The sequence below is a fragment of the Aotus nancymaae genome, unplaced genomic scaffold (genome assembly GCF_030222135.1).
Source record: "Aotus nancymaae isolate 86718 unplaced genomic scaffold, 86718_ANA_hifiasm-v0.15.2.pri h1tg000067l, whole genome shotgun sequence".
NCBI lineage: Eukaryota > Metazoa > Chordata > Mammalia > Primates > Aotidae > Aotus > Aotus nancymaae.
This window is the reverse complement of record NW_026988482.1, coordinates 14,394,313-14,406,694: the sequence shown is the minus strand read 5'-3', so window position 1 is coordinate 14,406,694 and position 12,382 is coordinate 14,394,313. Positions and strand designations below refer to the sequence as shown.

General features: G+C 38.4%; 1 protein-coding gene across 3 annotated transcripts in view; it reads left to right on the top strand.

The window, feature by feature from the left end:
• Window positions 1–12,382, top strand: part of ATP13A4 (ATPase 13A4) — a 143,867-nt gene that overhangs the window by 69,729 nt on the left and 61,756 nt on the right. For all 3 annotated transcript variants that reach the window (XM_064366925.1, XM_064366924.1, XM_064366926.1), the window contains 2 exons: window positions 8,942–9,076; window positions 12,127–12,297. In XM_064366925.1, coding sequence (XP_064222995.1) covers window positions 8,942–9,076; window positions 12,127–12,297 — 306 coding nt within the window. The remainder of the gene's footprint in view (window positions 1–8,941; window positions 9,077–12,126; window positions 12,298–12,382) is intronic.

The following is a 12,382-nucleotide window of genomic DNA, read 5'->3' as shown; positions in this document are numbered from 1 at the left end:
TTGTTACATTGATCCTTTTGCCATTATGTAATGTCATTCCTCACCTCTTTTGATCTTTGTTGCTTTAAAGTCTACTTTATCAGAGGCGAGAATTGCATCTCCTGCTTTTTGTTTATTAGTTTATTTTTACTCTCTGTTTGATTGGTAAATCTTCCTCCTTCTCTCTGAGTCTTTGTGTATTGTTGCATGTAAGATGGGCCCGGATGCAGCATACCGATGGGTTTTGGCTTTTTATCCAATTAAAATATATATAAGTTTAATACCGGCGTTTGATGCTAGCTGGCTGTTTTGCCCATTAGTTGATGTAAATTTTTTATTGTGTTAAAGTTCTTTGCTTTTTGATATATTTTTGGAAAGGCTGATATTGGTTGTTCCTTTATATGTATAGTGCTTCTTTCAGAAGCTCTTGTAAAGCAGGCCTGGTGGTGGTAAACTCTCTAAGTACTTGTTTGTTCGCAAAAGATTTAATTTTTCCTTCGCTCATAAAGTTTAGTTTGGCTGGATAGGAAATTCTGGGTTGAAAGTTCTTTTCTTTAAGGATGTTAAATATTGGTCCCCACTCTTTTCTGGCTTGTAGGGTTTCTGCTGAGAGATCTGCTGTAAGTCTGATAGGTTTCCCTTTATGGGTAACCTGACCTTTCTCTCTGGCTGCCCTTAGTATTTTCTCCTTCATTTCAACTCTAATAAATCTGGCGATTATGTGCCTTGGGGTTGGTCTTCTTGAAGAATATCTTTGTGGTGTTCTCTGTATTACCTGGAGTTGAATATTACCCTGCCTTGCCAGGTTGGGAAAATTTTCCTGAATGATATCCTGAAGAGTATTTTCCAACTTGGATTCATCCTCTTCATCACATTCAGGTACACCTATCAAACGTAAATTAGGTCTTTTCACGTAGTCCCATATTTCCTGGAGACTTTGCTCATTCCTTTTCATCCTTTTTTCTGCATTCTTGTCTTCTCGTTTCATTTCACTGAGCTGGTCCTCGACTTCTGATATCCTTCCTTCTGCTTGATCAATTCGACTGTTTAAACTTGTGCATGCTTCGCGAAGTTCTCGTGTTGTGTTTTTCAGCTCCATCAATTCACTTATATTCTTCTCTAAATTGTCCATTCTCGTTAACAGTTCGTCAAACCTTTTTTCAAGGTTCTTAGTTTCTTTGCATTGGGTTAGAACAAGTTCTTTTAATTCACAGAAGTTTCTTATCACCCACGTTTTGAAACCTGCTTCTGTTATTGGAACACACGTGTAATCTATTAAGCCTTGTTCCGTTACTGATGAGGAATTGCAATCCCCTGTAGAGGGAGAGGCATTCTGATTTTGAGTATTCTCTACCTTTTTACGCTGGTTTCTTCCCTTCATTATATATTTGTCTGTCTGTCGTCTTTATAATTACCGGCTTTCTAACTGGGTCTCTGACGTCCAACTTGTTGATTCCCTGCGCCGAGATCTGAGCAATCCACTGAGCCGGCCAAAACAGTGGTGTTAAGATTGATGGTGCTTTTCTGCCCGGGAATCTCCGGACTCTGCACCAAGAACTGGCGTGCTAAGGCACCAGCAAAACCACCACGCCGGCCACAAGAGTCGCCCTGGCGACCCGTGGGGCTCCTCCACTGGGAATCTCCTGGTCCATGAGCAACAAATATTCGTCTGAAAGTGTGGCGTCCTCTCGTTCTTTGCGCTTTCACTGGGAGGTACGTGCCCGAGCTGCTAATCATCAGCCATCTTGGATCTCTCTCCCATGATCTTTTGTGTTTCTGTGGTAGCAGTTGTAATATCTCCTGTTTTGTTCCTAATTGAGTTTATTTGGATATTCTCTCTTCTTTTCTTGGTTAATCTCACTAATGGTCCATTAATTTTATCTTTTCAAAGAACCAGCTTTTTGTTTCATATATTTTTTGTGAGGTTTTTTGTTTGTTTGTTTCAATTTCATTTAGTTCTGCTCTGATCTTTGTTATTTTCTTCTGCTGGGTTTGGGTGTGGTTTGTTCTTGTTTCTCTAGTTCCTTGAGGTTTGGCCTTAGACTGTCTATTTGTGCTCTATTAGACTTTTTGATGTAGGGATAAAAATGCTGGGATTTTTATTGGGATTGTGTAAAACCTATAGATACATTTGTGGAAAATTGATATAGTAACATTAAACTCTTTTGCTCTACGGATATAACATCTCTTCATTTGTTTACATCTTTGATTTTTTTGGCAGTGTTTTGCAGTTTTCAGTGTATGGGCCTTACACATTTTTTTCTCAGATTTATTCTTAAGTAATTCATATTTTTGATGCTATTGTAAATGGTATTTTTAAATGTAAATGTACAGTTGTTCATTTGCTAGTAGTTCTATCATGTAAATGTGCTGATCAGTAGCTTGCTTCACACTAAGGAGAGACCCTCTGCAGATCTTCGTGGGTCTCCCCTGGACAGTTACCTCCCCAGCACGCTGCTCTATGAACTCAAACTGCCAAGATCTCCATAGATGCTCATCTTTGTGTTCTGAACTCAGGAGTCATCTGGACTTGGTCTGGGTTTCCCTTCTCTGCACAGTGGCTTGGAAACTTTTTAAAGAGAGTAAGCTTGGCAAATGTAGAACACCTTTATTTGTTTCCCATCTTTTTTGTTGTTTGATGTTCAGTGTCTAAAAATCATTGTTTCATATCTTTTATATGGTTGCTTCCAGTGGGAAGATAATTCTGCTCGTTTTATTCTCCCTTGGTTGGAAGTGAATTTTTACCTTTTAAAAATACACTGGATTTTTTTTTGTGTTCTTACTTTTTATGATAAAACACTTTGAGCATATACAATAGAGAGAATACTATAATAAAACCTCATGTACCTGTCACCCAGAGTAAATAATTACCAACTTATTGAATCTTTTTTTCATCTGTTCTAGTAACTCCCCACCCTAGATTATTTTGGAACTATCCCAGATATCATATTTTATTTGAAAATATTTCAGCATATAGCTCTGAAATATAGAGTCTTTTTAATTCTTTTATCACATCTTTTAAAACCTCATAATTTAAAAATAGTTATACTAGCAATGTTAAAATTTCCTCAATAGAGTCAAGTGCATGTGTAGACATACTTGTGATACATATACCAGCACGTTTATTGCCCCTTGCTTTATTGTGCTTCAAAGATACTGCATTTGTTTTAACCAAGTGAAGATTTCTGACAAACCTGCATTGAGCAAGTCTAGCCATGCCGTTTTTCTAAAAGCATGTGCTTTCTTCATGTCTCTGCGTCACATGTTGGTAACTCTGGAAATACATCAGACTTTTCCTTTGTGATTATATCTGTTGTGGTGATCTGTGATCAGTGATATTTAATATTGCTATGATAATTGTTTTGGGGCACCATGAACCATGCTCATGTAAGATAGCAAACTTAATCAGTATCAGATGTCCACCAACTGGCCATTCCCACGTCTCTCTCTCTCTCTTTCCTCAGGCCTCCCCACTCCCGGAGACCCAACAGTATTAACATTAGATTGATTGATAACCCTGTGCTGGCTTCTAAGTATTCTAGCAAAAGCAAGAGTTACGTGTTTCTGATTTTAAAATCAAGCTAGAAATGATTAAGTTTAGTGAGGAAGACATGTTGAAAGCTGAGATACACTGAAAGCTGGGACTCTTGTACCAGTTATCCAAGTTGTGAATGCAAAGGACAAGTGTTTGAAGGAAATTGAAAGCACTGCTCCAAAAGTGAACACACAAATGATAAAAAGTGAAGCAGCCTTATTACTGATGTAGAGAAAGTTGTAATGGTCTGAACAGAAGCTCAAACCAGTCACATTTCTGTAAGACAAAGCCTAATCCAGAGTCAGGTCCTAACTCTTTAATTCTAGGAAGGCTGTGAGAGGTAAGAAAGCTACAGAAGAAAAGTCTGAAGCTAGCAGAGTTTGGCTTGTGAGGTTTAAAGAAAGAAGCCATCTCCATACATAAAAATGCAAGGTAAAGCAGCAGTACCAGATACGGTGCTTATAAACCTCAATAAGAAGTAGTCATTTTAATGATGTTAGTCATTGTTTCTAGGTCTTTTTAGAAAACATACTTAGGAAATAGTTTTTTAAGATAAAATGCATTACGAGGTCACTATGACCTCGTAACTTCCAATACAAGTTTAGAATTCATGCTCATACTGACCTCATAATTTCATAGGTCATACTGACCTCATAATTTCCAATTCAAGTTTAGAACCAAGGGCTTTTTACTTTACTTTATTCATCGTACTTGTGTTTCTCTTTTCTCTATATCAGAGGTTCTGATTCTCAATGACAGGAAGAGATTACTCTTTTGCTTTATCCCATCGTATATAATAATCTCAGAGTGACAAACCAATGCATTCAGCATTAATATAATTCCCAAAAACAATTTTAGATGTTTGTAGAATTTTTTTTCCCATTCGTGACATCCCATTAGAAATGTACAAATTATACATTTTTCAAAAATTAAGTCTTAAAGTCACTCAAAATAGTTTTCTGTTGGTTATGCCAACAACTTGATAGGTTTATTTCTCTCCTTTTGCTTTAGATTTTACTGTTAGCTTTTCAAATTTATATTTGTATTATTTTGTATGTATATAGAAAATATCTACATGGTTTGAAAGTCAAATCCATAAGACAGAAGATATTCAAGGCAGTCTGGTTCCTATCCCTCTTCTTTCTGCCTTATGTCTTCATTCTCTCTATAATAATCACTTTTATTTAGTTTTTATTTATTCTTACATTTAAAAATATAAAAAGATTATATATAATATTCATAGCTGTATATTACATATACAAAATAGGATATATATTTATACTGCTGATTTTTTAGATGAATAGAGGTATATCAAGCATATTTAACCACATTTTCTGCTGTGTATAGTTTACATATGTAACTGTGTTTCCCAGGGACTACTTAGTATATGTAGATATTCTTCATGCATCATTTCACCTGCATGGTACTCTCTTGTGTGGAGAGACCCATCGTCAATCCTCTATTGAAAAAATTTTTCTCGGTTTTTTACTACTACAAATAGTGCTGTAATAAAAAGCTTTGTACATATGTGTTTTCATATTTTTGCCAGTATATCTTTGATACAGATTCTGAGAAGTAAAATTGCTAGGTTAAGAAATAAGTGCATATGTACTTTTGCTAGAAAAATATTGCCAAAATTTCTCTCCATAGAGATTATGCCAGTTTGCATTCGCACCAGAAATGTGTCAGTGACTGATTCCTCGCAGCCTTGCCAATAGAATGTGCTGGAAAATTTTTACATTTTTCTAATCATAAGGTGAACAATGCTATCTAATACATATGTCTCTTTTTTAAGAAAGTAATTTAAAACTTACAAAAAAGTTGCAAGATTAGTTTAAATAACTTTTTTTCTAGAACTATTTGAGAATAAATTGCTGACATGTAGCTCCATGATCATGACCTGAATATCCTTTAGTGTGTATTCCTTTTCTGTCTTTTCCTTCCTTTCTTCCTTCCTTCTTTCTTTCCTTTCTTTCTGTCTCTTTCCTTTCGATACGGACTTGTTCTGTTGCCCAGGATGCAATGGTGCAATCATAGCTCACTACAGCCTCGACCTCCTGGGCTTATGTCATCCTCCTGTCTCAGTTTCCAGTGTGCACCACCATGCACAGATGGGGTCTACTGTGTATTTCTTAAAGACAAAGACATTTTCCTGCTTGAAGGGCAGTATCATCAGGAAGTTAATATTCACAAATTTCTACCAACTAATGGTCAGACCTCGTTCATGTTTTGCCAATTGTCTCAATAATGTTCTAATAGAAAAGAGATATGGATGACACAATGCTTTTGTTTACCATGTCTCTTTAATCTTCCACTTTTAGTTGAATTCTGTGACTTTCACTCTTCTGCCTCTGGTTATTTTAAAGAATGTACTTCAGTTTGAATTTGTCTGATGTTGCCTCTTAGTTAAAGTCAGGTTATGCATTTTTGGCTGGAATATCACAGATGTGATGCTGTGTTTTCACTGCTTCCTCTCAGATGGTACATAATTTCAATTTGTCCTATTACTGGTCATTTTAACTTATATTAATTAATTAAATGGTGTCTGCCAGATTTCCTCATTGTAAATTTATTCTTTTCTTCTTTGTAATTAATGGTTATTTTGTTGAGAGACACTTTGAGATGATATAAATAAACCATCTTCATCAAATTTTCAGTCACTAGTTTTAGTATACATTGATGTTTCTTGGCTAAATTAATTATTACTTTGATAGTTGCCAAATGATGATTTTCTAATGTTATCTCTCCTTCTGCATTAATTAATTGTCATTTTGCTGCAAGGAAAATTTATTTATTATCTCTTAATTTATTTATTCATTTACTTATGTCATTATGAACTCATAAATCCCTATTTTATTTGTTATAGATCTTTCTTATAATTATTTACTTTGATGTTCAAATTGTTACAAATTTAGGCAGTGAGAGCCCTTTAAAGTTGGCTTTGATATTTTTGTAATACGTCCCCCATCATTCTGTGAGCATTTCTCTACTTAATGGCACAACAAGATATTCTAGCTTATATTATACTTCTCTTGGTCCAGCCTGTACTCAGTCCTTTCTCTAAGGAACCCCTTTTATCAGGAGAAAGGGAATTTAAAAACCAAAATTTGGACACTGGATGTGCTCATTACTATTGGTGTATAAACAAGAAGACTAGCAAACATATGTCTATATTCTTATAATCACACACATTTACATCCTTATTATTTCTATCTAGTACATTGATATTTTTAATTGGAATCTACTACCAACGGGTTTGTTGTAGTAGTGTCTCTTTTATCTATTTGTGACTTCTTTTCTTCAGTGAGAAACCTGGCTGATTAACCTCATTGTATCTACAGTAGTCCCCTCTTATCTGCAGGGGATGTATTCCAAGACCCCATTTAGATGCCTGAAACCACGTGTAGTACTGAGTCCGATCACTGTCAATTGGAACACATTTCTGTTCATGTCTTCGATCCACAAATGTAATACCTTTAGCATTTTAACTAAGCACTTACACATTGTGGTTGTAACGTTTGCAGTTTGAGGTGCGACAGCAAACCTAGCACAAATTTCTTTTTCCTTCTTCACACCTTACGGATAGTTGATTTGTTCTTGCTGTAGTTCTTAGCAACCTCAGCATACGATTTTGTTTTCTTTCTTTAAGTTGAGAATGTTCACTTTTTCACTTAAAGGAAGCACTTTACTGCTTCTTTTTGGTGTAATGAATTGCCAGCATTACTACTCTTGTGCTTTGGGGTACAAGTAAAATAAATAAAATAAGGGTAACCTGCAACAAGCACAGGAATACTGCATCAGGCAATGTGAAAACCAGGTGGCTGACAAAATGATGGACAGGGAGCGTATACAGCATGGATTCCTGTTCCAGGAGGGATGGAGCTGACAGCGCTAGATTTAATCACTCCACTCAGAATGGTGCACAACTGAAAAAGTATACATCGTTTATTTCTGGGATTGTCCACTTAATATTTTCTGACTGCAGTTCACGGAAAGTGAAAAACTGCAGATCAAGGGAGGCTAGCCATTGCCACCATGGAGGCCCTTCTCTCCCTGCTCAAGCTCTGACACCCTGTACCAGGCCATGTAAACATCCTTCTGACCTGCTTAGGCTCCAATACACCAGAGCAGGCTGCAAGCCCACCTCACCCAGCCCCCGGCAGGGATGCCTATTTTGCATAGCCCCTAATGGCTTTAAGACTGAATAAGGACGAAAAGAAGTAAAGGCAGGCAGGCAATCAGAAAGGAAGAAAGAACTTTCATTTTTCTTATCATGGGTAAGAATGAACAACTTTGTAGACACTTAACACACCACTTGTGTTTGTGTGTGTGTGTGTGTGTGTGTGTATGAAGTGACAATATCTAGCAATTTTGCTATACAGTTATTTGCTGGAGATCTCTTTTTTAAAAGGAACTCTTTATATATTAGGATTTTTTTTGTTTTGTTTTGTTTTTGAGGCAGGGTCTTGCTCTGTCACCCAGGCTGGAGTGCAGTGGCACGACCTTGACTCACTACAATCTCAACCTCCTTAGCTTAAAATTAAGCAATCTTCGGGCCAGGCACAGTAGATCACGCCTGCAATCCCAGCACTTTGGGAGGCTTAAGTGGGTGGATCATGAGGTCAGGAGTTCGAGACTAGCCTGGCCAAGATGGTGAAACCCCATCTCTACTAAAAATACAAAAATTACCTAGGCGCAGAGGTGGGCATCTGTAATGCCAGCTACTCGGGAGGCTGAGGCAGGACAATGGCTTGAACCTGGGAGGCAGATGTTGCAGTGAGCCGAGATCACACCACTGCACTCTAGCCTGGGCAGCAGAGCAAGACTTTATCTCAACAACAACAACAACAACAACAACAACAACAAAATTAACCAATCTTCCTGCCTCAGTCTCCCAAGTAGCTGGGAATATAGGTGTTAATTTTTTTATTTTTTGGTGAAGATGAGCTTCCTGCTATGTTGTCCAGGTTGGTCTCAAACTCCTAGGCTCACATGATCCTTCCACGTTGGGATCCAAAAGTGCTGGAATTACAGGCATCATTACCATTTTCCTAACGAAAGTAGCCTTAATATACTGTAATGCAATTCACTGTAATATACTTAATATACTGTAATGCAATGCCACTGTGCTCAGCTGGGAATATTAACCTTTTATATGTAATGTAAGTTTCAAATTTGTTTCTGAATTTGTCATTAGTGTTTCTTTTAGTTATTATTTTGCCACACAAAGGTTTTTATTTTATTTTCTAATTTGTTACATTTTTTTTCTTTTTGTTTTCAAATTTTGAATCAATGTTGAGGGATGTTCTCCTTTAAAAAAAAAAAAAACCTTGGTTGCTTTTTCATTGATATCCAAGTTAAATAGATTTTGGATTATGTTTTTGTGGGAAAATAACCTCACTCAACTCTGTCTCTTCACACTTTCAGCTGGAGTTCAAGAGCTGGAATCACGTTTCCTGGTGCCTGGAGATTTATTAATTTTGACAGGGAACAAAGTACTAATGCCGTGTGATGCCGTTCTGATTGATGGCAGCTGTGTGGTGGATGAAGGCATGCTGACAGGTACAGTTCCCATCCCCACAGCTGACAACCTCTGTGGGCTGGCCACACTTCACGCTACTGTGGTCCCCACTTCTCCTCTACCTGATTGACAATGGCTGGCTGCAAAGCATCAGCTGCCATGGGACCTTCTTGTTTCCACAAATCTTACTTAGTCCTGCTGTGGATATATCTGAGGGTTCAAATTAAAGCTCTTTCTATGTGTTAAGCTTGATACAATAATAAGTGTTTGCATGTTTAGTATTTCTTTCTTGAACAAAAGATTATTACAGCCCTCTCATTTACTTTAAGAGATTGTAGAGATCATTAGATCTTTCAGAATTGTCTTTTGCTTTTATGTTTGTTTATCTTAAATGAAACATGTCTTCAAGTAAACTTTGAGGGTTTGAAAAGCATCAGCAACATCCTGAAACCCACGAGAGTCATCCAAATTCTCCCTGGTCTGGCCTGAAAATGTTAAGAAATTCATGATGCAGCATTTGGTAAATCTGCTACATCCAAAATATACCCTGGGTATTTTGGATTAACTGTAGTTCATTTTCAAATGGCATGCTAGATCTGGGTGGGACCTGTGAGGTATCTAACATCACAGGTATGGCAACTGAGGTCCAGAGAGAAGTGACTTGCCTAAGGTTACACTACCTTGATTTCTCACTTGCATAGCGTAGTGATGAGATGTTTGGCCGACACTGCTATAAGATAAAGAAGACTCATAGAGTAGTTCCTGGAGATGAAATGAGAGGCTGTGAACACACAGAGACTGTGAATGCACTCTCATTGGTGGATTGTGGTTCCCATTCAAGTTAAATGAAATCCATTTCTCTCAGCACCCCAGAAAGACATATAATGAAGACACGTGTACACACCTTCTTCCCATGGTAGCTTACAAAGAATAAATGTGTGGCAGGTCATGTCAAGTCAGGCTCTTTGCCCTCAAAAATTCATACATTCATAAAATTCCTGTAATGCTGGGACCTTTGCAGTGCCAAGTGCCATTTTCCCAATAAAAGTAGCCTGAATATACTGTAATGCAATTCTGACTTTATGTTGACCACTCTGCAAATGCCAGAAGAAGACTTTAGAAACTTGTTCCTCAGAACAGACCATACTTATTTCAAGACTTCATTCATTATCTTGTATTAGCAGTTCAAGCCTCTGCAATAGGTCCTTCCCACTGCACTGCCAAAGTTACCAGAGTCCCAATTGCCAAATCCAATGGATTCTTTAAATTTCTTTCTTTTTGAGACAGAGTCTCACTCACTCTGTTGCCCAGATTGGAGTACAGTGGCATGATCTCCGTTCACTGCAAACTCTATCTTCCAGGTTCAAGTGATCCTCTCATCTCAGCCTCCCAGGTAGCTGGGATTACAGGTATGTGCCACCATGCCTGGCTAATTTTTGTATTTTTAGTAGAGATGAGGTTTCACCATGTTGGCCAGGCTGGTCTTGAACTCCTGACCTCAAGTGATCTGCCCTCCTGTGCCTCAAAGTTCTGGGATTACAGGCATGAGCCACTGTACCTGGGCTGATTCTTTATATTTCTCAACTTATTGTCCTCTCTGTTGCACTTGACTATTCCTACCAGCTCTTTTTCTGAAAACTCTCTCCTCCATAACTTTCTAAGATAATTCTCTCTCTCCAAATTCTTCTACCACTGAATATACCCATTCAGTTTCTTCTGCTGTTCCTCTTCCTCCATCTCCTGACTTGTTGGTGCTGCTCATGGCTACATCCTTGTCCTTTCCTCTTCTCACCCTATACGTGGTCTCTAAGTAACCTCGTCTGCTTCTGTGGCTTTAATTGTCATCTAGAAGTTGATGAACTCTGGCTAAATATCTCTAGTCCAGCCCTCTCATTTGAGCTCCAAATCCAAATAAATCTCAAACTGCCAACAAGTCATCTCAACATGGTCATTCTTCAAGGCAGCTTCAACTCACAGTGGCCAAAAGACAATTCTTTCTCTCCTCCTATAATCCCTATTTCGAGGAAGAATGTTGCCCTCTGCTTATTCACCCAAGTCAGGAACTAGAAAGGCATTATAAATTTCTATATCCCTGTGACCTGCCAATACAAACATTCTCTTAAGTCTTGTAGCTTCTTAATTCCTTATTTTTTTCCTTTTCTGAGACAGAGTGTCACTATGTTGTCCAGGTTGCAGTGCAGTGGTGTGATTTCTGCTCACTGCAACCTCCACCTGCCAGCCTCACATAATTCTCGTGCTTCAGCCTCCAGAGTAGCTGAGATGATAGGCACATGCCACCACACTTGGCTAGTTCTGTATTTTTAGAAAAGACAGGGTTTTGCCATGTTTTCCAGGCTGGTCTTGAACTCCTGGGCTCAAGCGATCTGCCTGCCTCTGCCTCCCAAAGCACTGGGATTAAAAGTGTGAGCCACTGAACCCAGCCCCACTTCCTGTTTCCTGAATGCAGTGCTTCCTTTCTATCCCCACTGCCAGCTGTCATAGTTCAGATCTCATCCCTTGCAACTGGGATTCCTGTGATTATTTCCCAATTGGATATCCAGCCTCCAACCTCACCCGACTTTGATTCATTCCCTGTGCTGTGGCCAGAGTGTTCTCTCTATACATAAATATGATATTACTCTCATGATTAAAGTGGTTGAATCTCTCCGCATCCTCCTTCAGTCACCAGTGCCTTTAGATATATGTGTGGACACTCAGGACTCTCCATGCTTCGGCTCCTACATAGCTCTCATGGCCCTTTATTCTCCACACTCCACATTCTGGACTGCACTATTGCGGTTCCCTAAACAGTTATTTCTAGCTATTTTGACATCCATGTTTGATTTACAGTACCCATAGTATTTATAATACTGTATTATACTTATTTGCTTATATATCCGTCTCCTACTCTAAACTATAGACCTCTCAAAAATAAGAACTATGTTTATGCTTGTATTCCTAATACCTAGGGTTGTCTCTGCCACATGGTAGGCTCACAAAAAAACGTCTGTTGTATGATGAGTGGGTGCAGGCATGATTTAAATGAGGGAAGGCATCCTACCTCACAAAACGAGATGCTTGTTTTCTGTAGGAGAAAGTATTCCAGTCACTAAAACTCCGTTACCCAAGATGGATAGCTCTGTGCCCTGGAAAATGCAGAGTGAAGCGGATTACAAACGGCATGTTCTCTTCTGTGGAACAGAGGTTATCCAGGCCAAGGCAGCTTGCTCCGGGACCGTGAGAGCGGTGGTGCTGCAGACTGGTTAGCATCGCCTCCTATGTGTTATTTTTAATGATATATTTTTGCCCAATTTGTCTAGTGCCTTAAATTTATTAGGTAAGGAGAA